Source organism: Coturnix japonica, unplaced genomic scaffold, assembly GCF_054131305.1.
Source record: "Coturnix japonica strain WE unplaced genomic scaffold, WE-NBRP24 Scf073, whole genome shotgun sequence".
Lineage (NCBI taxonomy): Eukaryota > Metazoa > Chordata > Aves > Galliformes > Phasianidae > Coturnix > Coturnix japonica.
Window position 1 is genome coordinate 555,979 of NW_028188976.1, and position 27,974 is coordinate 583,952.

Consider the following 27,974-nt stretch of genomic DNA (forward strand, 5'->3'; position numbering starts at 1 on the left):
GGGGTTTAATGGGGTTTAATGGGGTTTAATGGGGTTTAGTGGGGTTTAATGGGGTTTAATGGGGTTATATGGAGTTATATGGTGTTATAATGGGGTGTATACGGGGTTATATGGGCTTATATGGGGTTATAATGGGGTTTAATGGGGTTATATGGGGTTTAATGGGGTCTAATGGGGTAATAATGGGATTTAATGGGGTCTTATGGGGTTTAATGGGGTTATATGGGGTTATAATGGGGTTATATGGGGTTAAATGGGGTTATATAGGGTTATAATGGAGTTATATGGGGTTTAATGGGGTTATATATAGCCCTAAACACCCCACTTCCGCCCTTACTCCCCCACTTCCGTTCCGCTTCGCTACTTCCGCCCTCACTTACCCCCCTACTTCCGCCTTTGGCCCCGCCCCCCCAAGGGCCGTTCCCGGAAGTGCCGCATTGTCTCAACGTGACTCTATGGAGTGAGGCTGAATGCCGGGCGGCGCAGGGTGATGACGTCACTGAAGGCGCCATATGCGCCGGGGGAGTTAAAGGGGAAGACTCGTGTCAGGTAAAGAAATCACGTGACCACAAAATGGCCGCCCCCATAGCCCATAATAACAATATATATCCCATAATAACCCCATATACCCCATAATAACCCCCATACATCCCATAATATCCCCATATATCCCATAATAACCCCATATATCCCATAATACCCCGCTATATCCCATAATAACCCCATATACCCCATAATAACCCCCATACATCCCATAATAACCCCATATACCCCATAATAACCCCATATACCCCATAATAACCCATATACCCCATAATAACCCCATATATCCCATAATAACCCCATCTATCCCATAATACCCCCATATACCCCATAATAACCCCCATATATCCCATAATAACCCCCATATATCCCATAATAACCCCATATATCCCATAATGACCCCCATATATCCCATAATAACACCCATACATCCCATAATAACCCCATATATCCCATAATAACCCCCATATATCCCATAATAACCCCATATACCCCATAATAACCCCATATATTCCATAATAACCCCATATATCCCATAATACTCCATATATATCCCATAATACCACCTCAAAATGGCCGCCTCAAAATGGCCGCCACAAAATGGCGGCCCACATTCATTTCAATGGCTCTCTCTCCCATAGGGTGACTCTGGCTCCCCCTTGCGGTGTGGAGGCTCATTGCAGGCCCCAAAATGGCCGCCCCAAAATGGCTGCCCCCAAAATGGCGGCCTCAAAATGGCCGCCCTCAAAATGGCCGCCCCCATATCCATAATCCCCTTCTCCATTCCAAAATGGCCGCCCCAAAATGGCCGCCCCAAAATGGCGGCCCCCATTCATTTCAATGGCTCTCTCTCCCATAGGGTGACTCTGGCTCCCCCTTGCGGTGTGGCAGCGCATTGCAGGCCCCAAAATGGCCGCCCCAAAATGGCCGCCTCAAAATGGCCGCCCCCATATCCCATAATCCCCTTCTCCATTCCAAAATGGCCGCCCCAAAATGGCCGCCTCGAAATGGCTGCCTCAAAATTGCCGCCTTCATATCCCATAATTCCCTTCTCCATTCCAAAATGGCCGCCCCAAAATGGCCGCCCCCATATCCCATAATTCCCTTCTCCATTCCAAAATGGCCGATCCAAAATGGCTGCCCTCAAAATGGCCGCCCCAAAATGGCGGCCCCCATTCATTTCAATGGCTCTCTCTCCCATAGGGTGACTCTGGCTCCCCCTTGCGGTGTGGCGGCGCATTGCAGGCCCCCAAAATGGCCGCCTCAAAATGGCCGCCTCAAAATGGCCGCCTCAAAATGGCCGCTTTCAAAATGGCCGCCCTCAAAATTGCCGCCTTCATATCCCATAATCCCCTTCTCCATTCCAAAATGGCGGCCCCAAAATGGCCGCCTCAAAATGGCCGCCTCAAAATTGCCGCCTTCATATCCCATAATCCCCTACTCCATTCCAAAATGGCCGCCCCAAAATGGCCGCCTCAAAATGGCCGCCCCAAAATGGCGGCCCCCATTCATTTCAATGGCTCTCTCTCCCATAGGGTGACTCTGGCTCCCCCTTGCGGTGTGGCGGCGCATTGCAGGCCACAAAATGGCCGCCCCAAAATGGCCGCCCCAAAATGGCCGCCCCCATATCCCATAATCCCCTTCTCCATTCCAAAATGGCCGCCCCAAAATGGCCGCCACAAAATGGCCACCACAAAATGGCCGCCACAAAATGGCCGCCTTCATATCCCATAATCCCCTTCTCCATTCCAAAATGGCCGCCCCAAAATGGCCGCCCCCATATCCCATAATCCCCTTCTCCCATTCCAAAATGGCCGCCACAAAATGGCCGCCACAAAATTGCCGCCTTCATATCCCATAATCCCCTTCTCCATTCCAAAATGGCCGCCCCAAAATGGCCGCCCCAAAATGGCGGCCCCCAGTCATTTCAATGCCTCTCTATCCCATAGGGTGACTCTGGCTCCCCCTTGCGGTGTGGCGGCGCATTGCAGGCCCCAAAATGGCCGCCCTCAAAATGGCCGCCACAAAATGGCCGCTCCAAAATGGCGGCCCCCATTCATTTCAATGCCTCTCTATCCCATAGGGTGACTCTGGCTCCCCCTTGCGGTGTGGAGGCGCATTGCAGGCCCCAAAATGGCCGCCTCAAAATGGCCGCCCCAAAATGGCCGCCCTCAAAATGGCCGCCCCAAAATGGCCGCCCTCAAAATGGCCACCACAAAATGGCTGCCTCAAAATTGCCGCCTTCATATCCCATAATCCCCTTCTCCATTCCAAAATGGCCGCCTCAAAATGGCCGCCACAAAATGGCCGCCTTCATATCCCATAATCCCCTTCTCCATTCCAAAATGGCCGCCCCAAAATGGCCGTCCCCATATCCCATAATCCCCTTCTTTATTCCAAAATGGCCGCCCCAAAATGGCCGCCCCCATTCATTTCAATGGCTCTCTCTCCCATAGGGTGACTCTGGCTCCCCTTGCGGTGTGGCGGCGCATTGCAGGCCCCAATATGGCCGCCACAAAATGGCCGCCACAAAATGGCCGCCCCAAAATGGCCGCCTCAAAATGGCCACCTCAAAATGGCTGCCTCAAAATGGCCGCCCCGATATCCCATAATCCCCTTCTCCATTCCAAAATGGCCGCCCCAAAATGGCCGCCTCAAAATGGCTGCCTCAAAATTGCCGCCTTCATATCCCATAATCCCCTTCTCCATTCCAAAATGGCCGCCACAAAATGGCCGCCCCAAAATGGCCGCCCCCATATCCCATAATCCCCTTCTCCATTCCAAAATGGCCGCCCCAAAATGGCTGCCTCAAAATGGCCACCCTCATATCCCATAATCCTCTTCTCCATTCCAAAATGGCCGCCACAAAATGGCCGCCACAAAATTGCCGCCTTCATATCCCATAATCCCCTTCTCCATTCCAAAATGGCCGCCCCAAAATGGCCGCCCCCATATCCCATAATCCCCTTCTCCATTCCAAAATGGCCGCCACAAAATGGCCGCCCCAAAATGGCCGCCACAAATGACCGCCCCCATATCCCATAATCCCCTTCTCCATTCCAAAATGGCCGATCCAAATGGCCGCCCCAAATGGCCGCCACAAAATTGCCGCCTTCATATCCCATAATTCCCTTCTCCATTCCAAAATGGCCGCCCCAAAATGGCCGCCCCAAAATGGCCGCCTCAAAATGGCCGCCCCAAAATGGCGTCCCCCATTCGTTTCAATGGCTCTCTCTCCCATAGGGTGACTCTGGCTCCCCCTTGCGGTGTGGCGGCGCATTGCAGGCCCCAAAATGGCCGCCCCAAAATGACCGCCCCAAAATGACCGCCCCAAAATGGCCGCCCCAAAATGGCCGCCCCAAAATGGCCGCCACAAAATGGCCGCCACAAAATGGCCGCCCCAAAATTGCCGCCTTCATATCCCATAATCCCTTCTCCATTCCAAAATGGCCGCCCCAAAATGGCCGCCCCCATATCCCATAATCCCCTTCACCATTCCAAAATGGCTGATCCAAAATGGCTGCCACAAAATGGCCGCCTCAAAATGGCCGCCTCAAAATGGCCGCCACAAAATGGCTGCCTCAAAATGGCCGCCCCCATATCCCATAATCCCCTTCTCCATTCCAAAATGGCCGCCCCAAAATGGCCGCCTCAAAATGGCTGCCTCAAAATTGCCGCCTTCATATCCCATAATCCCCTTCTCCATTCCAAAATGGCCGCCACAAAATGGCCGCCACAAAATGGCCACCCCAAAATTGCCGCCTTCATATCCCATAATCCCCTTCTCAATTCCAAAATGGCCGCCCCAAAATGGCCGCCCCCATATCCCATAATCCCCTTCTCCATTCCAAAATGCCCGCACAAAATGGCCGCCCCAAAATGGCCGCCTCAAAATGGCGGCCCCCATTCATTTCAATGGCTCTCTCTCCCATAGGGTGACTCTGGCTCCCCCTTGCGGTGTGGCGGCGCATTGCAGGCCCCAAAATGGCCGCCACAAAATGGCCGCCCCCATATCCCATAATCCCCTTCTCCATTCCAAAATGGCTGCCTCAAAATTGCCGCCTTCATATCCCATAATCCCCTTCTCCATTCCAAAATGGCCGCCCCAAAATGGCCGCCCCCATATCCCATAATCCCCTTCTCCATTCCAAAATGGCCACCTCAAAATGGCCGCCCCAAAATGGCCGCCCCAAAATGGCCGCCTCAAAATTGCCGCCTTCATATCCCATAATCCCCTTCTCCATTCCAAAATGGCCGCCTCAAAATGGCTTCCTCAAAATTGCCGCCTTCATATCCCATAATCCCCTTCTCCATTCCAAAATGGCGGCCCCAAAATGGCCGCCCCAAAATTGCCGCCTTCATATCCCATAATCCCCTTCTCCATTCCAAAATGGCCGCCCCAAAATGGCGGTTTCAAAATGGCCGCCTCAAAATGGCCGCCCCAAAATGGCGGCCCCCATTCATTTCAATGGCTCTCTCTCCCATAGGGTGACTCTGGCTCCCCCTTGCGGTGTGGCGGCGCATTGCAGGCCCCAAAATGGCCGCCCCAAAATGGCCGCCCCAAAATGGCCGCCCCAAAATGGCCGCCTTCATATCCCATAATCCCCTTCTCCATTCCAAAATGGCCGCCCCAAAATGGCCGCCACAAAATGGCCGCCTTCATATCCCATAATCCCCTTCTCCATTCCAAAATGGCCGCCCCAAAATGGCCGCCCCCATATCCCATAATCCCCTTCTCCATTCCAAAATGGCCGCCCAATATGGCCGCCCCAATATGGCGGCCCCCATTCATTTCAATGGCTCTCTCTCCCATAGGGTGACTCTGGCTCCCCCTTGCGGTGTGGCGGCGCATTGCAGGCCCCAAAATGGCCGCCCCAAAATGGCCGCCCCAAAATGGCCACCCCCATATCCCATAATCCCCTTCTCCATTCCAAAATGGCCGCCCCAAAATGGCGGACTCAAAATGGCTGCCTCAAAATTGCCGCCTTCATATCCCATAATCCCCTTCTCCATTCCAAAATGGCCGCCACAAAATGGCCGCCCCAAAATGGCCGCCCCAAAATGGCCGCCTCAAAATGGCCACCTCAAAATGGCTGCCTCAAAATTGCCGCCTTCATATCCCATAATCCCCTTCTCAATTCCAAAATGGCCGCCTCAAAATGGCCGCCCCCATATCCCATAATCCCCTTCTCCATTCCAAAATGGCCGCCCCAAAATGGCCGCCTCAAAATGGCCGCCCAAAAATGGCCGCCTCAAAATGGCCGCCACAAAATGGCCGCCTTCATATCCCATAATCCCCTTCTCCATTCCAAAATGGCCGCCACAAAATGGCCGCCTCAAAATGGCCGCCCAAAATGGCCGCCTCAATATGGCCGCCCCAAAATGGCGGCCCCCATTCATTTCAATGGCTCTCTCTCCCATAGGGTGACTCTGGCTCCCCCTTGCGGTGTGGCGGCGCATTGCAGGCCGTGGTTTGGGCCGGTCCGACTCCGTGTGGGCAAGACGGGAAACCGGGATTGTACGGGGACGTGATGTACTATAAGGAATGGATACTGAGCGTCATGGGGGCACAGAGCCACACATAGGGACACATAGAGACACATAGAGACCCCATAGAGACACATAGAGACACATAGAGACCCCATAGAAACCCCATAGAGACACATAGAGACACATAGGGACACATAGAGACCCATAGAGACACATAGAGACACATAGGGACCCATAGGGACCCATAGAGACACATAGAGACCCATAGGGACCCATAGGAACCTATAGGGACCCATAGAGACCCACAGGGACCCATAGAGACCCATAGGGACCCATAGAGACCCATAGGGACCCATAGAGACACATAGAGACCCCATAGGAACCTATAGAGACCCATAGAGACACATAGGGAACCATAGATACCCCATAGGGACCCATAGAGACACATAGAGACACATAGAGACCCATAGAGACACATAGGAACCCATAGAGACCCATAGGGACCCATAGAGACCCCATATAGATTAATAGAGCGCCCCCTAGAGGCTTGGAGGACTCATAGAGACCCATAGGGACCCATAGAGACCCACAGGGACCCATAGAGACCCATAGGGACCCATAGAGACACATAGGGACCCATAGAGACACATAGAGACCCATAGAGACACATAGAGACCCATAGAGACACATAGGAACCCATAGGGACACATAGGGACCCATAGGGACACATAGAAACCCCATAGAAACCCCATAGAGACACATAGAGACACATAGGGACACATAGAGACCCCATAGAAACCCCATAGAGACACATAGAGACACATAGGGACACATAGAGACCCCATAGAGACACATAGGGACACATAGGGACCCATAGTGACCCATAGAGACACATAGGGACCCATAGGGACACATAGTGACCCATACGGACACATAGAGACCCATAGAGACCCATAGAGACACATAGGGACCCATAATACCACCTAAAAAATGGCCGCCTCAAAATGGCCGCCCTCAAAATTGCCGCCTTCATATCCCATAATCCCCTTCTCCATTCCAAAATGGCGGCCCCAAAATGGCCGCCTCAAAATGGCCGCCACAAAATGGCCGCCTTCATATCCCATAATCCCCTTCTCCATTCCAAAATGGCCGCCCCAAAATGGCCGCCCTCAAAATGGCTGCCTCAAAATTGCCGCCTTCATATCCCATAATCCCCTTCTCCATTCCAAAATGGCCGCCCCAAAATGGCCGCCCCCATATCCCATAATCCCCTTCTCCATTCCAAAATGGCCACCTCAAAATGGCCGCCCCAAAATGGCGGCCCCCATTCATTTCAATGGCTCTCTCTCCCATAGGGTGACTCTGGCTCCCCCTTGCGGTGTGGCGGCGCATTGCAGGCCGTGGTTTGGGCCGGTCCGACTCCTTGTGGGCAGGACGGGAAACCGGGATTGTACGGGGACGTGATGTACTATAAGGAATGGATACTGAGCGTCATGGGGGCACAGAGAGACTCATAGGGACACATAGAGACCCCATAGAAACCCCATAGGGACCCATAGAGATACATAGAGACACATAGGGACACATAGAGACCCATAGAGACACATAAGGACCCATAGAGACACATAGAGATTAATAGAGCACCCCCTAGTGGCTTGGAGGACTCATTGCAACCCATAGGAATTAATAGGGAACCATTGAGACACATAGGGATCCATAGGGACCCTTAGAAACCCCATAGAGACCCATAGAGACCCTATAGGGACCCATAGAGACCCTATAGGGACACATAGGGACCCATAGAGACCCATAGAGACCCATAGAGACCCCATAGAAACCCCATAGAGACACATAGGGACACATAAGGACCCATAGGGACCCATAGAGACCCATAGGAACCTATAGAGACCCATAGAGACACATAGGGACCCATAGAGACACATAGAGACCCATAAGGACACATAGAGACCCATAGAGACACATAGGGACCCATAAAGACACATAGGGACCCATAAAGACACATAGAGACACATAGAAACCCATAGAGACCCATAGGAACCTATAGGGACCAATAGGGACCCATAGAGACCCCATAGAGACACTTAGGGACCCATAGAGAGACATAGGGACCCATAGAGACCCCATAGAAACACATAGAGATTAATAGAGCGCCCCCTAGTGGCTTGGAGGACTCATTGCAACCCATAGGAATTAATAGGGAACCATTGAGACACATAGGGACCCATAGAGACCCCATAGAGACACTTAGGGACCCATAGAGAGACATAGGGACCCATAGGGACCCATAGAGACCCCATAGAGACACATAGAGATTAATAGAGCGCCCCCTAGTGGCTTGGAGGACTCATTGCAACCCATAGGAATTAATAGGGAACCATAGAGACACATAGAGACCCCATAGGAACCTATAGAGACCCATAGAGACACATAGGGACCCATAGAGACCCCATATAGATTAATAGAGCGCCCCCTAGAGGCTTGGAGGACTCATAGAGACCCACAGGGACCCATAGAGACACATAGAGACCCATAGGGACCCGTAGAGATCCCTCCCCCCCATAAAGGCCACCCTGAGACCCCCCCCAAAGCAGCCGCCCCCACCCACGAAGACCTGGAGACTCCAGGTATGAATGGGGGGGGGGGCATTAATTAATAATGGGGGTCATTAATTAATTATGATGGGGTCATTAATAAATAATGGGGGGTCATTAATAATGGGGGGCATTAATTAATAATGGGGAGGTCATTAATAATGGGGATATAATAGTGATGGGGGGGCTTCCTTATTAATGGGGGGGCCCATAATAGTAAGGGGTCATTAATATTCACAAGGGCTCATTAATATTCAAAAGGGGCTCATTATTATTCAGATTGTGCTCATTAATATTCAGTATGGGCTTTTAATATTCAGAATAGGGTTGTTAATGCTCAGAAATGGGACATCAACATTCATAGGGGGTCATTAATATTCAAAAAACTCATTAATATTCAGAGGGAGATATTAATATTCAAGTAGTCATTAATATTCAAAAGGATCGTTAATATTCATATGGGATAATTAATATCCATAACAAGGGGTTTTTCTTATTGGGGAATAGCTCTAATTAATATTACTGTGTCTTTAATTACAACAGAAACAATGGAATAATTAATGCTAATAGTAATTAACCCCGCCCCCTTTTTTTCCCACCAATAGGATCCCAGCATCAGGATCGGCTCCACCAATAGGATTCGTCCCACCAATAGGATTCATTCCCACGCTGCCGCCTCCTTTTTATGAATGAACAATAAACCCTCCAGGCCACGCCCCCTTTTTCTCCCCTCAGCCAATCAGCGCCGAGCTCCATTGTGACGTCACACCCACACTATACTACGGGGGGCGGGGGGGAAGAAAGGAGAAATCCTATTGGCTGGGAGCAAGCGGGAGGTGGGGGAGGAAGAAAGGAGGGATCCTATTGGCCGGGAGCAAGCGGGAGGGCGGGGATAAGGGTGAAAGGGAGGCGCTGATTGGTCGGTTTTACTGTCGCTCGTAGATGCGGCGGAGGAGGCGCAGGCTGGCGCCATAGCGCTGCTGTTGCCGGGCAGATGCTTCCTTCCACCTGCGTGACGTCACAGGGTCACGTGACGCTCTCTGGGTCACGTGACACAAACCGGAAGCTCCTCCCCCTCCCTTCCAGGAAGTGTGTTCCCGGTCACGTGATCTCATTGGCCCCATAGACCCCAATGCCCCCATTGACCCCATAAGGGCCCCATTGAATCCTATTGACCCCATAAAGGCCCCATAAGGACCCCATTGACCCCACTGATCCCCATTGACCCCATAAAGGCCACATTGACCCCATTGACCCCATAAGGGCCCCATGAAGCCCCATAGACCCCATACAGGCCCCATTGACCCCATAAGGGCCCCATTGACTACATAAGGACCCCATTGACCCCACAGACCCCATAAGGGCCCCATTGACCCCCATAAACCTCATAAAGCCCCATAGACCCCATAAGGGCCCCATTAACCCCCATAAGGCCCCATAGACCCCATAAGGGCCCCAAAGACCCCGTAAGGGCCCCATTGACCCCATAAGGGCTCCACTGACCCCATAGAGGCCTCATAGACCCCACTAACCCCATAAGGCCCCATAGACCCCATAAGGACCCCATAGACCCCATAAGGCCCCATAGACCCTATAAAGGCCCCATTGACCCCATAAAGCCCCATAGACCCTATAAAGGCCCCATTGACCCCATAAGGGCCCCATTGACCCCATAAGGGCCCCATAGACCCCATAAGACCCCATAAAGGCCCCATAGACCCCATAAAGCCCCATAGACCCCATAAAGGCCCCATTGATCCCATAAAAGCCCCATAGACCCTATAAAGGCCCCATTGACCCCATAAGGGCCCCATTGACCCCATAAGGGCCCCATAGACCCCATTGACCCCATAAGGGCCCCATTGACCCCATAAGGGCCCCATAGACCCCATAGACCCCATAAAAGCCCCATAGACCCCATAAAGGCCCCATAGACCCCATAACGGCCCCACTGACCCCATAAAGGCCCATAGACCCCGTAAGACCCCATAGACCCCATAAAGCCCCATAGACCCCATAAGGGCCCCATAGACCCCATAAGGGCCCCATTAACCCCATAAGACCCCATAAAGCCCCATAGACCACATAAGACCCCATAGACCCCATAAAAGCCCCATTGACCCCATAAAGCCCCATTGACCCCATAAAGACCCCATAGACCCCATAAGACCCCATAAGACCCCATAAGGGCCCCATTGACCCCATAAAGCCCCATAGACCCTATAAAGGCCCCATAGACCCCATTAAGACCCCATTTACCCCCCATAGACCCCATAAGGCCCCATTGACCCCATAAAGCCCCATAGACCCTATAAAGGCCTCATTGACCCCATAAGGGCCCCATTGACCCCATAAAGCCCCATAGACCCCATAACGGCCCCACTGACCCCATAAAGCCCCATAGACCCTATAAAGGCCCCATTGACCCCATAAGGGCCCCATTGACCCCATAAAGCCCCATAGACCCCATAAAGGCCCATAGACCCTATAAAGGCCCCATAGACCCCATAAGGGCCCCATTGACCCCATAAGACCCCATAGACCCCATAAAAGCCCCATAGACCCCATAAAGGCCCATAGACCCTATAAGGGCCCCATAAAGCCCCATTGACCCCATAAGGGCCCCATAGACCCCATAAGACCCCATAGACCCCATAAAGCCCCATAGACCCCATAAGGGCCCCACAGACCCCATAAGGAACCCATAGACCCCATAAAAGCCCCATAGACCCCATAAGGGCCCCATTGACCCCATAAAGCCCCATAGACCCTATAAAGGCCCCATTAACCCCATAAGGGCCCCATTGACCCCATAAAAGCCCCATAGACCCCATAACAGCCCCACTGACCCCATAAAGCCCCATAGACCCTATAAAGGCCCCATAGACCCCAAAGACTCCATAAGACCCCATAAGACCCCATAAGGGCCCCATAGACCCCATAAGGGCCCCATAAGGGCCCCATAGACCCCATAAGGGCCCCATAGACCCCATAAAACCCCACTAACCCCATAAGGGCCCCATAGACCCCATAAGACCCCATAGACTCCATAAGGGCCCCATAGACCCCATAAAACCCCACTAACCCCATAAGGGCCCTATAGACCCCATAGACCCCATAAGGGCCCCATAGACCCCATAGACCCCATAAGACCCCATAGACCCCATAAGGGCCCCATAGACCCCATAAGGGCCCCATAAAGCCCCATTGACCCCATAAGGCCCCATAGACCCCATAACGGCCCCACTGACCCCATAAAGCCCCATAGACCCCATAAGGGCCCCATAGACCCCATAAGACCCCATAGACCCCATAGACCCCATAAGGCCCCATTCCCCACCTCTGTCGGACGCGTTTCCATCTCTCCATGTTGCTGTAGATCAGGGTCGACGTGGACGGCGGCTCCAGGGGCTGAACAGGGGAAATTTGGGGCAAAAAAGGGGAAATTTGGGGCAAAAAAGGGGAAATTTGGTCAAAAAGGGGAAATTTGGGGCCAAAAAGGGGAAATTTGGGGCCAAAAAGGGGGATTTGGGGGGATTCAAGGGGGGTTTGGTCACATGGGGTCACTTTGGGGTCACAGGGTCACATAGAGGTCACAGGGGTCACATGGGGTCACTGTGGGGTCATGAGGTCACACAGAGGTCACAGGGGTCACACTGAGGTCACATAGAGGTCACTTTGAGGTCACAAGGTCACAGGGGTCACTTTGGGGTCACACAGGGTCACACAGAGGTCACATAGGGGTCACTTTGGGGTCATGGGGTCACACTGAGGTCACATAGAGGTCACGTGGGGTCACTGAGGTCAAATAGGGGTCACTCAGAGGTCACATAGGGGTCACTTTGGGGTCACACTGAGGTCATATAGGGGTCACAAAGAGGTCACATAGGGGTCACATGGGGTCACTTTGGGGTCATGGGGTCACTGAGGTCAAATGGGGGTCACTCAGAGGTCACATAGGGGTCACTTTGGGGTCACGGGGTCACACTGAGGTCATATAGGGGTCACATAGGGTCACTTTGGGGTCACTTTGGGGTCACACAGAGGTCACAGGGGTCACATAGGGGACACTTTAAGGTCACGGGGTCACACTGAGGTCACAGGGGTCACTGTGGGGTCATGAGGTCACTGAGGTCACATACAGGTCACATGGGGTCACCTTGGGGTCACACTGAGGTCATATAGGAGTCACGGGGTCACATAGGGGTCACGGGGTCACTCAGAGGTCACATAGGGGTCACTTTGGGGTCATGGGGTCACAGGGGTCACATAGGGGTCACATAGGGGTCATGGGGTCACTGAGGTCACATAGGGGTCACTTTGGGGTCATGGGGTCACTTTGGGGTCACATAGGGATCATGGGGTCATACTGAGGTCACATAGGGGTCACATGGGGTCACATAGGGGTCATGGGATCACACTGAGGTCACATAGGGGTCATGGGGTCACTGAGGTCAAATAGGGGTCACACTGAGGTCACATAGAGGTCACATAGAGGTCACAAGGTCACAGGGGTCACATAGGGGTCACTTTGGGGTCACACAGAGGTCACAGGGCTCACATAGGGGTCACTTTGGGGTCACGGGGTCACACAAAGGTCATATAGGGGTCACCTGGGGTCACTGTGGGGTCATGGGGTCACACTGAGGTCGCATAGAGGTCACATTGGGGTCACTTTGAGTTCACGGGGTCACAAAGGGGGGAGAGGTCACGTGATGGGGGTCACGTGATTAGGGGCTGGGGGGGGGGGAAGAGTCAGTCATGTGACCGTGGGGGGGAGGAGTCATGTGATGAGACGTGGGGGGTCACGTGATTGGGGGGACTGGGGGGGGGGGGGGGGGGGAAGGAAGTCACGTGACTGGGGAGGAGTCATGTGATTGGGGGCTGGGGGGGGGGGAGGAAGTCATGTGACTTTGTGGGGGGGGGGGGGGGGGGGGGGGGGTGGAATCACGTGACTTGGGGGTGTGTTGTCACGTGACCGGGGTCTCACCTGATCCGAGGGGGCGGGGCTTATGTCGGGTCCGAGGGGGGATGGGATGCGGGGGGGACGGGGGGGGGGCGGGGGGGGGCAGCTCGTAGATGTCCTCGCTTTTAGATGACACCTATGGGGGGCAATGACAATGTGTGGGGCAGCCCCATAGATCCCACACTATAACACCCCCAGCCCCATAGATAATGATAGACCCAACTCCCAGCCCCATAGATCTGACCCCCAGCCCCATAGATCCCACACTATAACACCCCCAGCCCCATAGATCTGACCCCAGCCCCATAGATGGACAATAGGACCCCCCCAGCCCCATAGATAATGATAGACCCAACTCCCAGCCCCATAGATCTGACCCTATAACCCCCCAGCCCCATAGATAATGATAGACCCAACTCCCAGCCCCATAGATCTGACCCCAGCCCCATAGATGGACAATGGGATCCCTCCAGCCCCATAGATTCGACCCTAAACCCCCCCAGCCCCATAGATTGACAACGAGACCCCTCCAGCCCCATAGATCTGATCCCAGCCCCATAGATGGACAATGGGACCCCCCCAGCCCCATAGACCTGACCCTATAACACCCCCAGCCCCATAGATCCCACACTATAACACCCCCAGCCCCATAGATCTGACCCCAGCCCCATAGATGGACAATAGGATCCCCCCAGCCCCATAGATAATGATAGACCCAACTCCCAGCCCCATAGATCTGACCCCAGCCCCATAGATGGACAATGGGATCCCTCCAGCCCCATAGATTCGACCCTAAACCCCCCCAGCCCCATAGATTGACAACGAGACCCCTCCAGCCCCATAGATCTGACCCCAGCCCCACAGATGGACAATGGGACCCCCCCAGCCCCATAGATCTGACCCTTTAACCCCCCCCCCAGCCCCAAAGATCTGACCCTATAACCCCCCCCGCCCCATAGATGGACAACAGGACCCCCCCCAGCCCCATAGATCCCACCCCACCCATCTCCCAACCCCATAGACGGACAATGGGACCCCTCTGAGCCCCATAGATCCCACCCCACCCATCTCCCAGCCCCATAGATGGACAATGGGACCCCTCTCAGCCCCATAGATCCCACCCCACCCATCTCCCAGCCCCATAGATGGACAATGGGACCCCTCTCAGCCCCATAGATCCCACCCCACCCATCTCCCAACCCCATAGATGGACAATGGGACCCCTCTCAGCCCCATAGATCCCACCCCACCCATCTCCCAGCCCCATAGATCGACACTTTTACCCCCAACTTCAAGGTTCAGACCTCGACTTGTGGGGCAGGATCCGGCGCCGTGGGGCAGGTTGTGGGTCGTGCTGTGGGGCAGTTCCTCATCCAGGCCCTACAGACGGGATATAGGGGCGTCCCCTCCGAGAACTGCCCCAATTCCACGCTGCGGTCAAACAGTTTGATCACGTACGTATCTGTGGGGCAGACCCACAACTTATGGGGTGGGTGGTTGGGGATGACCCCCCCCCCGCCCCATAAGTTACACATCCAGACCCATATATGGCCACCCAGCCCCATAGAATGGCCCTCAGCCCCATAAGTGAGACCTTGGGGGCAACCCCAGCCCCATAAGTAAGACCTCCAGCCCCATAGAGTGACCCCCTGCCCCATAAGTCAGACCTCCAGCCTCATAGAAAGACACCCTACCCCATAAGTTACACATCCAGACCCATATATGGCCACCTGGCCCCATAGAATGGCCCTCAGCCCCATAAGTGAGACCTTGGGGGCACCCCTAGCCCCATAAGTAAGACCTCCAGCCCCATAGGGAGACCCCCTGCCCCATAAGTCAGACCTCCAGCCCCATAGAAAGACACCCTACCCCATAAGTTACACATCCAGACCCATATATGGCCACCTGGCCCCATAGAATGGCCCTCAGCCCCATAAGCGAGACCTTGGGGGCACCCCCTGCCCCATAAGTCAGACCTCCAGCCCCATAGGGAGAACCCCTGCCCCATAAGTCAGACCTCCAGCCCCATAGAAAGACACCCTACCCCATAAGTTACACATCCAGACCCATATATGGCCACCTGGCCCCATAGAATGGCCCTCCGCCCCATAAGTGAGACCTTGGAGGCACCCCCAGCCCCATAAGTCAGACCCCCAGCCCCATAAGTCAGACCTCCAGCCCTAAGTCAGACATCCAGACCCATATAAGGCCACCTGGCCCCATAGAATGGCCTTCAGACCCCCTCAGCCCCATAAGTGAGACCTTGGGGGCACCCCTAGCCCCATAAGTAAGACCTCCAGCCCCATAGAGTGACCCCCTGCCCCACAAGTGAGACCCCCAGCCCCACAGAATGGCCCTCAGCCCCATAAGTGACACCTCTAGGGCAACCCCAGCCCCACAAGTGAGACCTCCAGCCCCATAAATCAGACCTCCAGCCCCACAAGTGAGACCCCCAGCCCCATAAGTGTGGGGCAGCCCCATAAGTGAGACCCCCAGCCCCACAAGTGAGACCCCCAGCCCCACAAGTGAGACCCCCAGCCCCACAAGTGTGGGGCAGCCCCATAGAACTGACTGTGTCTGTGCAGGGGGGGCTCGGGCTGCCCCTCTTCGGCCTCACGTCGTTTCTTCCTCCGGTGGGGGGGGAACCGACGGGACGATCTATGGGGAGAAATGGGGCTGCCCCATAAGTGGGGGTCTGCCCCATAAGTGGGGTCTGCCCCATAAGTGGGGGGCTGCCCCATAAGTGTGGGTCTGCCCCATAAGTGGGGGGTCTGCCCCATAAGTGGGGTCTGCCCCATAAGTGTGGGACTGCCCCATAAGTGTGGGTCTGCCCCATAAGTGGGGGGTCTGCCTCTTAACCCCATGAACCCACCCCATAGACCCCATAACCCTATAAACATGATAAGTCCAACCATAACCCTATAAACTCCCCTATAATCCCACCCCATAACCCACCCCATAACGCACCCCATAACCCCATAACCTGCCCCATAACCCCGCTATAATCCCCTAAACAACCCCATAATTCCACTCCATGACCCCATAAACCCCATTAACCCCATAACCCACCCCATAACCCCATAAACCCCCTTACAATCCCACCCCATAACCCCATAACCCCATTAACCCCATTAACTCCACAACCCACCCCATAACCCCATAACCCCCATTAACCCCATAACCCCCCCATAACCCCATAACCCACCCTATAACCCCATAACCCCATAAACCCCATAACCCACCCTATAACCCCATAGACCCCATTAACCCCATAACCCCATTAACCCCATATCCCACCCCATATCCCACCCTATAACCCCATAACCCCATTAGCCCCATATCCCACCCCATAACCCCCATTAACCCCATTAACCCCATAACCCCCATTCACCCCATAACCCACCCTATAACCCCATAACCCTCATTAACCCCATAAACCCCATAACCCCATATCCCACCCCATAACCCCATAACCCACCCCATAAGCCATATCCCACCCCATAACCCCATTAACCCCATATCCCACCCCATAACCCCATTAACCCCATATCCCACCCCATAACCCCATTAACCCCATTAACCCCATAACCCCCATAACCCTCCCTATAACCCCATTAACCCCATAACCGCATAAACCCCATAAACCCCATAAGCCCCATAAACCCCATAACCCCCCCTATAACCCCATTAACCCCATAAACCCCATATCCCACCCCATAACCCCCATTAACCCCATAACCCCATAACCCCATATCCCACCCCATAACCCCATAACCCCATTAACCCCATATCCCACCCCATAACCCCATTAACCCCATATCCCACCCCATAACCCCATTAACCCCATAACCCCATTAACCCCATATCCCACCCCATAACCCCATTAACCCCATAACCCCATTAACCCCATAACCCCATTAACCCCATATCCCACCCCATAACCCCATTAACCCCATAACCCACCCTATAACCCCATAACCCCCATTAACCCCATATCCCACCCTATAACCCCATTAACCCCATATCCCACCCCATAACCCCATTAACCCCATTAACCCCCATTACCTCTTTCCAGTGGCGCTGGGTGAGGCGGCCCTATAAACCAGCCCCAATTGGAAACCATTATAAACCCCATAGACCCCATTATAGGGTCCATACAAACCCTATAGGGTCCTATAGGGTCATATAGGGTCACTTATGGGGTCAGAGGGGCTTTTTGGGGTCAAAAAGGGCCATTTTGGGGCTCACTTTGGGATCGAGTCGCCTCCTGCTTTGCCGGCATCGTCCTCCAGGGCTTCCCTATAAGAAAGGGGGGATTTTTGGGGTCAAAAAGGAGCTTTTTGGGGTCATTCCACCCTATAGACCCCCCCCCCATATAAGGAAGACCCCATAAAGACCCCAAAAACCCCATATTTGACCCCAAAATGCCCCAAATCCACCCCAAAACCCCATTGATTTACCCCCATTTTCAGTCCCCAGATCCCTCCATTTTGCCCCAAAATTGACCATTTTCAGCCCAGTTTTGGGGTCAGAAAGAACCTTATTGGGGTCAGCCCACCCAAATGACCCCCCCCATATAAGAAAGACCCCCAAAAACCCCATATTTGACCCCAAAATGCCCCAAATCCACCCCAAAACCCCATTGATTTACCCCCATTTTCAGTCCCCAAATCCCTCCATTTTGACCCAAAATTGACCATTTTCAGCCCAATTTTGGGGTCAAAAAGAACCTTTTTGGGGTCAGCCCACCCTATAGACCCCTCCCATATAAGGAAGACCCCAAAAACCCCATATTTAACCCCAAAATCCCCCATATTTGACCCCAAAACCTCCCAAATCCCATTGATTTCCCCCCATTTTGCCCCATAATCGACCCCTTTCAGCCCAATTTTGGGGTCAAAAAGGACCTTTTTGGGGTCTCCAGATCCCACTGACCCCCCCTATATAAGGAGGACCCCAAAAAGACGCCAAAAACCCCATATTTAACCCCAAAATTCCCCATATTTGACCTCAAAATGCCCCAAATCCACCCCAAAATCCCACTGATTTCCCCCCATTTTCAGTCCCCAAATCCCTCCATTTTGACCCAAAATTGACCATTTTCAGCCCAATTTTGGGGTCAAAAAGGACCTTTTTGGGGTCTCCAGATCCCACTGATCCCCCCCATATAACATGGACCCCAAAAAAGACCCCAAAAACCCCATATTTGACCCCAAAATGCCCCCAAATCCACCCCAAAATCCTATTGATTCCCCCATTTTCAGTCCATTTTGCCCCAAAATTGACCATTTGTAGCCCATTTTTGGGGTCAAAAAGGACCTTTTTGGGGTCTCCAGATCCCACTGACCCCCCCCCATATAAAGAAGACCCCAAAAAAGACCCCAAAAACTCCATATTTGACCCCAAAATGCCCCCAAATCCACCCCAAAATCCTATTGATTCCCCTATTTTCAGTCCATTTTGCCCCCAAATTGACCATTTTCAGCCCAATTTTGGGGTCAAAAAGGACCTTTTTGGGGTCAGCCCACCCTATAGACCCCCCCCATATAAGATGGATTCCCAAAAGACCCCAAAAACCCCATATTTGACCCCAAAATGCCCCAAATCCACCCCAAAACCCCATTGATTTACCCCCAATTTCAGTCCCCAAATCCCTCCATTTTGACCCAAAATTGACCATTTTCAGCCCAATTTTGGGGTCAAAAAGGACCTTTTTGGGGTCTCCAGATCCCACTGACCCCCCCTATATAAGGAGGACCCTAAAAAGACCCCAAAAACCCCATATTTGACCCCAAAATGCCCCAAATCCACCCCAAAATCCTATTGATTCCCCCATTTTCAGTCGATTTTGCCCCAAAATTGACCATTTTCACCCCAATTTTGGGGTCAAAAAGGACCTTTTTGGGGTCTCCAGATCCCACTGACCCCCCCCCATATAAAGAAGACCCCAAAAAAGACCCCAAAAACTCCATATTTGACCCCAAAATGCCCCCAAATCCACCCCAAAATCCTATTGATTCCCCTATTTTCAGTCCATTTTGCCCCCAAATTGACCATTTTCAGCCCAATTTTGGGGTCAAAAAGGACCTTTTTGGGGTCAGCCCACCCTATAGACCCCCCCCATATAAGATGGATTCCCAAAAGACCCCAAAAACCCCATATTTGACCCCAAAATGCCCCAAATCCACCCCAAAACCCCATTGATTTACCCCCAATTTCAGTCCCCAAATCCCTCCATTTTGACCCAAAATTGACCATTTTCAGCCCAATTTTGGGGTCAAAAAGGACCTTTTTGGGGTCTCCAGATCCCACTGACCCCCCCTATATAAGGAGGACCCTAAAAAGACCCCAAAAACCCCATATTTGACCCCAAAATGCCCCAAATCCACCCCAAAATCCTATTGATTCCCCCATTTTCAGTCGATTTTGCCCCAAAATTGACCATTTTCACCCCAATTTTGGGGTCAAAAAGGACCTTTTTGGGGTCTCCAGATCCCACTGATCCCCCCCATATAACATGGACCCCAAAAAGACCCCCAAAAACCCCATATCTGACCCCAAAATGCCCCAAATCCACCCCAAAATTGCCCCCCATGTTCAGTCTCCAAATCCCTCTATTTCACCCCAAAATTGACCATTTTCAGCCCAGTTTTGGGGTCAAAAAGGACCTTTTTGGGGTCAGCCCACCCAAATGACCCCCCCCATATAAGATGGACCCCAAAAAGACCCCAAAAACCCCATATTTGACCCCAAAAACCCCATATTTGACCCCCAAATCCCATTGATTTCCCCCCATTTTCAGTCCCCAAATCCCTCCATTTTGACCCAAAATTGACCATTTTCAGCCCAATTTTGGGGTCAAAAAGGACATTTTGGGGTCAGCCCACCCTATAGACCCCTCCCATATAAGGAAGACCCCAAAAAACCCCATATTTAACCCCAAAATGCCCCAAATCCACCCCAAAACCCCATTGATTTCCCCCCAATTTCAGTCCCCAAATCCCTCCATTTTGACCCAAAATTGACCATTTTCAGCCCAATTTTGGGGTCAAAAAGGACCTTTTTGGGGTCTCCAGATCCCACTGATCCCCCCTATATAAGGAGGACCCCAAAAAGACCCCAAAAACCCCATATTTGACCCCAAAAACCCCATATTTGACCCCAAAACCCCATTGATTTCCCCCCCATTTTCAGTCCATTTTGCCCAAAAATGACCATTTTCAGCCCAATTTTGGGGTCAAAAAGGACCTTTTTGGGGTCATTCCACCCTATAGACCCCCCCCATATAAGATGGACCCCAAAAAGACCCCAAAAACTCCATATTTGACCCCAAAATGCCCCAAATCCACCCCAAAACCCCATTGATTACCCCATTTTCAGTCGATTTTGCCCCAAAATTGACCATTTTCAGCCCAATTTTGGGGTCAAAAAGGAGCTTTTTGGGGTCATTCCACCCTATAGACCCCCCCCATATAAGATGGACCCCAAAAAGACCCCAAAAACCCCATATTTAACCCCAAAATGCCCCAAATCCACCCCAAAATCCCATTGATTTCCCCACCATTTTCAGTCCATTTTGACCCAACATTGCCCATTTTCAGCCCAGTTTTGGGGTCAAAAAGGACCTTTTTGGGGTCAGCCCACCCTATAGACCCCCCCCCATATAAGATGGACCCCAAAAAGACCCCAAAAACCCCATATTTGACCCCAAAAACCCCATATTTGACCCCAAAAACCCCATTGATTTCCCCCCCATTTTCAGTCCATTTTGCCCCAAAAATGACCATTTTCAGCCCAATTTTGGGGTCAAAAAGGACCTTTTTGGGGTCTCCAGATCCCACTGATCCCCCCTGTATCAGGAGGACCCTATAAAGACCCCAAAAACCCCATATTTGACCCCAAAATGCCCCCAAATCCACCCCAAAATCCTATTGATTCCCCCATTTTCAGTCGATTTTGCCCCAAAATTGACTATTTTCATCCCAATTTTGGGGTCAAAAAGGACCTTTTTGGGGTCATTCCACCCTATAGACCCCCCCCCATATAAGGAAGACCCCATAAAGACCCCAAATACCCCATATCTGACCCCAAAAACCCCATATTTGATCCCAAAATCCCATTGATTTCCCCCCCTATTTTCAGTCCATTTTGCCCCAAAATTGACCATTTTCAGCCCAATTTGGGGGTCAAAAAGGACCTTTTTGGGGTCAGCCCACCCTATAGACCCTCCCATATAAGGAAGACCCCATAAAGACCCCAAAAACCCCATATTTAACCCCAAAATGCCCCAAATCCACCCCAAAATCCCATTGATTTCCCCCCCATTTTCAGTCCATTTCACCCCAGAATTGACCATTTTCACCCCAATTTTGGGGTCAAAAAGGACCTTTTTGGGGTCATTGCACCCTATAGACCCCCCCCATATAAGATGGACCCCAAAAAGACCCCAAAAACCCCATATTTGACCCCAAAAACCCCATATTTGACCCCAAAACCTCATTGATTTCCCCCCATTTTCAGTCCCCAAATCCCTCCATTTTGACCCAAATTTGTCCATTTTCAGCCCAATTTTGGGGTCAAAAAGGACCTTTTTGGGGTCATTCCACTCTATAGACCCCCCCCATATAAGGAAGACCCCAAAAACCCCATATTTAACCCCAAAATGCCCCAAATCCACCCCAAAATCCCATTGATTTCCCCCCAATTTCAGTCCCCAAATCCCTCCATTTTGCCCCAAAATTGACCATTTTCAGCCCAGTTTTGGGGTCAAAAAGGACCTTTTTGGGGTCATTCCACCCTATAGACCCCCCCCATATAAGATGGACCCCAAAAAGACCCCAAATACCCCATATTTGACCCCAAAATGCCCCAAATCCACCCCAAAATCCCACTGATTTCCCCTCATTTTCAGTCCCCAAATCCCTCCATTTTGCCCCAAAATTGACCATTTTCAGCCCAGTTTTGGGGTCTCCAGATCCCACTGATCCCCCCCATATAAGATGGATCCCAAAAGACCCCAAAAGCGCCCTTTTTTCCCCCAAAATCCTCACCTATCTCCCTCATTGCGCTCCAATAGACCCTGCAGCACCGCGTCCAAGCGGCTCCTTGCTGACGTCGCCTCTAAATCTGGGTCAAAAAAGGCCAAATTTGGGCAAAAATAGGGAAAAATGGGAAGTTTTGTATTAGGGAGGGGAGAGAAAAGAGTCAAAATGGGGGAAATGGACCCAAAATGGGACCAAAATGGAGGAAATTGGGGCCAAAATGGAGGAAATTGGGCCTAAAATGGGGGGAAATTGGGCCCAAAATTGAAGGAAATTGACCCAAAATGGAGGAAATTGGGACCAAAATGGGAGGAAATAGACACAAAATTGGAGGAAATTGACCCAAAATGGAGGAAATTGGGCCCAAAATGGGGGAAATTGGGCCCAAAATGGGGGAAATTGGGCCCAAAATGGGGGAAATTGGGCCCAAAATGGGGGAAATTGGGCCCAAAATGGGGGAAATTGGACCCAAAATGGTGGAAATTGGGCCCAAAATGGGGGGAAATGAGCCCAAAATGGACCCAAAATGGTGGAAATTGGGCCTAAAAATGGAGGAAATTGACCCAAAATGGAGGAAATTGGGCCCAAACATGAGGAAATTGGACACAAAATGGCGGAATTTGGGCCCAAAATGGTGGAAATTGGACCCAAAATGGTGGAAATTGGACCTAAAATGGCGGAAATTGGGCCAAAATGGGGGAAATTGGACCAAAAAGGAAGAAATTGGGTCTAAAATGGGGGGAAATTGGGTCCAAAATTGGAGGAAATTGGACCCAAAAAAGAGGAATTTGGGCCCAAAATGGGGGAAATTGGGCCCAAAATGGGGGGAAATGGGGCCAAAATTGGAGGAAATTGACCCAAAATAGGGGAAATTGGGCCCAAAATGGGGGAAATTGGGCCTAAAATGGGGGGAAATGGACCCAAAATGGTGGAAATTGGGCCTAAAAATGGGGGAAATGGACCCAAAATGGCAGAAATTGAGCCCAAAATGGAGGAAATTGGACCCAAAAAAGAGGAATTTGGGCCCAAAATGGGGGGAAATTGACCCAAAATTGACAAAAATGGGCCCCAAATGGAGGAAATTGGACCCAAAAAGGCGGAAATTGGGCCCAAAATGGTGGAAATTAGGCCCAAAATTGAAGGAAATTGACCCAAAATGGAAGAAATTGGGCTCAAAAAGGAAGAAATTGGGCCAAAAAAAGGAGGAATTTGGGCCCAAAATTGGAGGAAATTGACCCAAAATGGAGGAAATTGGGCCCAAAATGGGGGAAATTGGGCCCAAAATTGACAAAAATGGGCCCAAAATGGAGGAAATTGGACCCAAAATGGTGGAAATTGGGCCCAAAATGGAGGAAATTGGGGCCCAAAATGGAGGAAATTGGGGCCCAAAATGGAGTAATTTGGGCCCAAAATGGAGGAAATTGAGCCCAAAATGGTGGAAATTGGGCCCAAAATGGGGGAAATTGGGCCAAAATTGAAGGAAATTGACCCAAAATGGTGGAAATTGGGATCAAAATGGGAGGAAATAGACACAAAATTGGAGGAAATTGACCCAAAATGGGGGAAATTGGGCCCAAAATGGGGGAAAATGGGCCCAAAATGGGGGAAAATGGGCCCAAAATGGGGGAAATTGGGCCTAAAAATGGAGGAAATGGACCCAAAATGGGGGGAAATGGGGCCAAAATGGTGGAAATTGGGCCTAAAATGGGGGAAATTGGGCCCAAAATGGCGGAAATTAGGCCCAAAATGGCGGAAATTAGGCCCAAAATTGAAGGAAATTGACCCAAAATGGAAGAAATTGGGCTCAAAATGGTGGAAATTGGGCCAAAAAATGGAGGAATTTGGGCCCAAAATTGGAGGAAATTGACCCAAAATTGACAAAAATGGGCCCAAAAAGGAAGAATTGGGGCCCAAAATGGAGGGAAATGGACCCAAAATGGAGGAAATTGGGCCCAAAATGGGCCCAAAATGGCGGAAATTGCGCTCAAAATGGTGGAAATTGGGCCCAAAAATGAGGAAATTGACCCAAAATGGAGGAAATTGGGCCCAAAATGGGGGAAATTGGGCCCAAAATGGGGAGAAATGAGCCCAAAATGGACCCAAAATGGTGGAAATTGGGCTCAAAATGGTGGAAATTGGGCCTAAAAATGGAGGAAATTGACCCAAAATTGACAAAAATGGGCCCAAAAAGGAGGAATTGGGGCCCAAAATTGAAGGAAATTGACCCAAAATGGTGGAAATTGGGCCTAAAAATGGAGGAAATGGACCCAAAATGGGGGGAAATGGGGCCAAAATGGTGGAAATTGGGCCCAAAATGGGGGAAATTGGGCCTACAATGGGGGGAAATTGGGCCCAAAATTGAAGGAAATTGACCCAAAATGGAAGAAATTAGGCCCAAAATGGTGGAAATTGGGCCCAAAATGGGGGAAATTGGGCCCAAAAAGGAAGAAATTGGGCCCAAAATGGGGGGAAATGGACCCAAAATTGACAAAAATGGGCCCAAAATGGAGGAAATTGACCCAAAATTGGAGGAAATTGGACCCAAAAAAGAGGAATTTGGGCCCAAAATGGAGGAAATTGACCCAAAATGGAAGAAATTAGGCCCAAAAAGGAAGAAATTGGGCTCAAAATGGTGGAAATTGGGCCAAAAAATTGAGGAAATTGGACCCAAAATAGGGGAAATTAGGCTCAAAATGGTGGAAATTGGGCCAAAAATGGCAGAAATTGAGCCCAAAATGGAGGAATTTGGGCCCAAAATGGGGGGAAATGGGCCCAAAATGGGGGATTTCTGGGGGTTAATTAATAGTAATGAATGTGATGTTAATTAATGATGTTAATTATGTTAATTACGATGTTAATTACTCACCTGGTTTCTCCACCTTCACCTTCAGGGACAACATGGCGGCGTGTGGGGGATGGGACCTAGAGATCCTATAGAGAAACATAGGGACCTATAGGGACTCATAGGGACCCATAGGGACCCCATAGAGACACATAGAGACCCATAGGGACCCATAGGGACCCCATAGGGACACATAGGGACCCATAGAGACACATAGAGACCCATAGAGACCCATAGAGACACATAGGGACCCATAGAGACCCCATAGAACCCTATACAGCCCCACAGAACCCCATTAAACCCCACAGAGCCCCATAGAGCCCTATTAAACCCCATAGAGCCCCATAGAGACCCCACAGAACCCCATAGAGACCTATAGAGCCCCCATAGAGACGAATAGAACCCCATAGAGCCCCATAGAACCCCATAGAGCCCCATAGAACCCCATAGAGCCCCATAGAATCCCATAGAATCCCATAGAGCCCTATTAAACCCCATAGAACCCTATTAAACCCCATAGAGACCTATTAAACCCCATAGAGCCCCATAGAACCCCATAGAGCCCCATAGAGCCCTATTAAACCCCATAGAGACCTATAAAGCCCCATAGAACCCTATTAAACCCTATAGAGCCCTATTAAACCCCACAGAACTCTATTAAACCCCACAGAACCCCATAGAGCCCTATAGAACCCCATACAGACCCATAGAACCCTATTAAACCGCATAGAACCCCGTAGAGCCCCACAGAACCCCATAGAACCCTATTAACGCCCATAGAGCCCCATAAAACCCTATAAAACCCCATAGAACCCTATTAAACCCCATAGAACCCCCTAGAGCCCCATTAAACCCCATAGAACCCCATAGAGACCCATAAAGCCCCATAGAGACCCCATAGAGCCTCATAGAGCCCCATAGAGACCCCATAGAGCCTCATAGAGCCCCATAGAGACCCCATAGAGACCCCATAGAGACCTATAGAGCCCCACAGAAGCCCATTAAACCCCACAGAGCCCCATAGAGCCCTATTAAACCCCATAGAGCCCTATTAAACCCCATAGAGCCCCATAGAGACCCCACAGAACCCCATAGAGACCCCATAGAGACCCATAGGGACCCATAGGGACCAATAGGGCCCCATAGAACCCTATAGAGCCCCACAGAACCCCATTAAACCCCACAGAGCCCCATATAACCCCATAGAGACCCCATAGAGCCACCACAGAACCCCATAGAACCCCATAGAGACCCCACAGAGCCCCATAGAACCCTATTAAACCCCACAGAACTCTATTAAACCCCACAGAACCCCATAGAGCCCTATAGAACCCTATAGAGCCCCATAGAACCCTATAGAGCCCCACAGAACCCTATAGAGCCCCACAGAACCCCATTAAACCCCACAGAGCCCCATATAACCCCATAGAGACCCATAGAACCCTATAGAGCCCCATAGAACCCCATAGAGACCCATAGAACCCTATTAAACCCCATAGAGCCTCATAGAGACCCCACAGAACCCCATAGAACCCCATAGAGACCCATAGAGCCCTATTAAACGCCATAGAACCCCATTAAACCCCATAGAACCCCATAGAGCCCCATAGAACCCCATAGAGACCCCATAGAGACTCACAGAACCCCATAGAACTCTATAGAGCCCCATAGAGCCCTATTAAACCCCATAGAGCCCTATTAAACCCCACAGAACCCCATAGAGCCCTATAGAACCCCATAGAGCCCTATAGAACCCCATAGAGACCCATAGAACCCTATAGAGCCCCATAGAACCCTATTAAACCCCATAGAACCCCATAGAGCCCCACAGAGCCCTATTAAACCCCATAGAACTCTATAGAACCCCATAGAGCCCCATATAACCCCATAGAGACCCATAGAACCCTATAGGGACCCATAGAGCCCCATAGAACCCCATAGAGACCCATAGAACCCTATAGAGCCCCATAGAGCCCTATTAAACCCCATAGAACCCCACAGAACCCCATAGAGCCCCATAGAGCCCTATTAAACCCCATAGAACCCCATTAAACCCCATAGAACCCCATAGAACCCCATTAAACCCCTTATTTTTCCCTCTTTTCCCCCATTTTTGCCCGTTTTTCCCCATTTTCCCCCATTTTTGCCCGTTTTTTCCCCATTTTCCCCCATTTTTCACCTCCCTCCCGTCGCGTCTCCCGCCTCGCGCGCCGCCTCCTCAGCTCGTCTCCTCGCTCTCTCATTGGTCGCTTGCCCCGTCCGTCAGGCTGACAGCCAATCAGCACCAGAGTCCGCGTTCAGAGGGCGGGACATCGCTGCCCTTTACCCATTGGTCTGTGATCACGTCCGTTTTACCTTTTAGCCAATCGAAGCACGAGCTGTTGTTTAGAAGGCGGGGCGTAACACATTGCGCCTTTCCATTGGCTGCTCACCGCGTCCATCTCTTCATCCCAACCAATCACCGCTCTCATCTCCACACA

General features: G+C 51.5%; 1 protein-coding gene and 1 long non-coding RNA gene across 7 annotated transcripts; one reads left to right on the top strand and one right to left on the bottom strand.

Annotated features, from left to right (window-relative positions):
* On the top strand, window positions 1-9,379 carry LOC107307359 (uncharacterized). Its single transcript, XR_014941350.1, has 3 exons — window positions 1-549; window positions 5,967-8,678; window positions 9,251-9,379. It is a non-coding gene; the product is annotated as an uncharacterized LOC107307359 (long non-coding RNA).
* LOC107307360 (protein lin-37 homolog) lies at window positions 8,935-27,824 on the bottom strand. Of its 6 annotated transcripts, none has more exons than XM_085534008.1 (10): window positions 27,674-27,824; window positions 25,519-25,574; window positions 22,662-22,737; window positions 17,860-17,910; window positions 17,677-17,706; window positions 16,184-16,287; window positions 14,916-15,073; window positions 13,636-13,747; window positions 11,986-12,056; window positions 8,935-9,653 (listed from the first exon to the last, which is right to left on the bottom strand). In XM_085534008.1, exons 2-10 carry the CDS (start codon window positions 25,550-25,552, stop codon window positions 9,507-9,509), a joined length of 783 nt encoding a protein of 260 aa, XP_085390134.1. In that variant the 5' UTR covers window positions 25,553-25,574; window positions 27,674-27,824; the 3' UTR covers window positions 8,935-9,506. The 6 variants fall into 6 exon arrangements, with proteins under 6 accessions (XP_085390134.1, XP_085390135.1, XP_085390137.1 ...); XM_085534009.1 differs by having other exon boundaries at window positions 16,184-16,269; window positions 27,674-27,823; XM_085534011.1 differs by having other exon boundaries at window positions 16,184-16,306; window positions 27,674-27,775.
* Window positions 27,825-27,974: the final 150 nt, after the last annotated feature.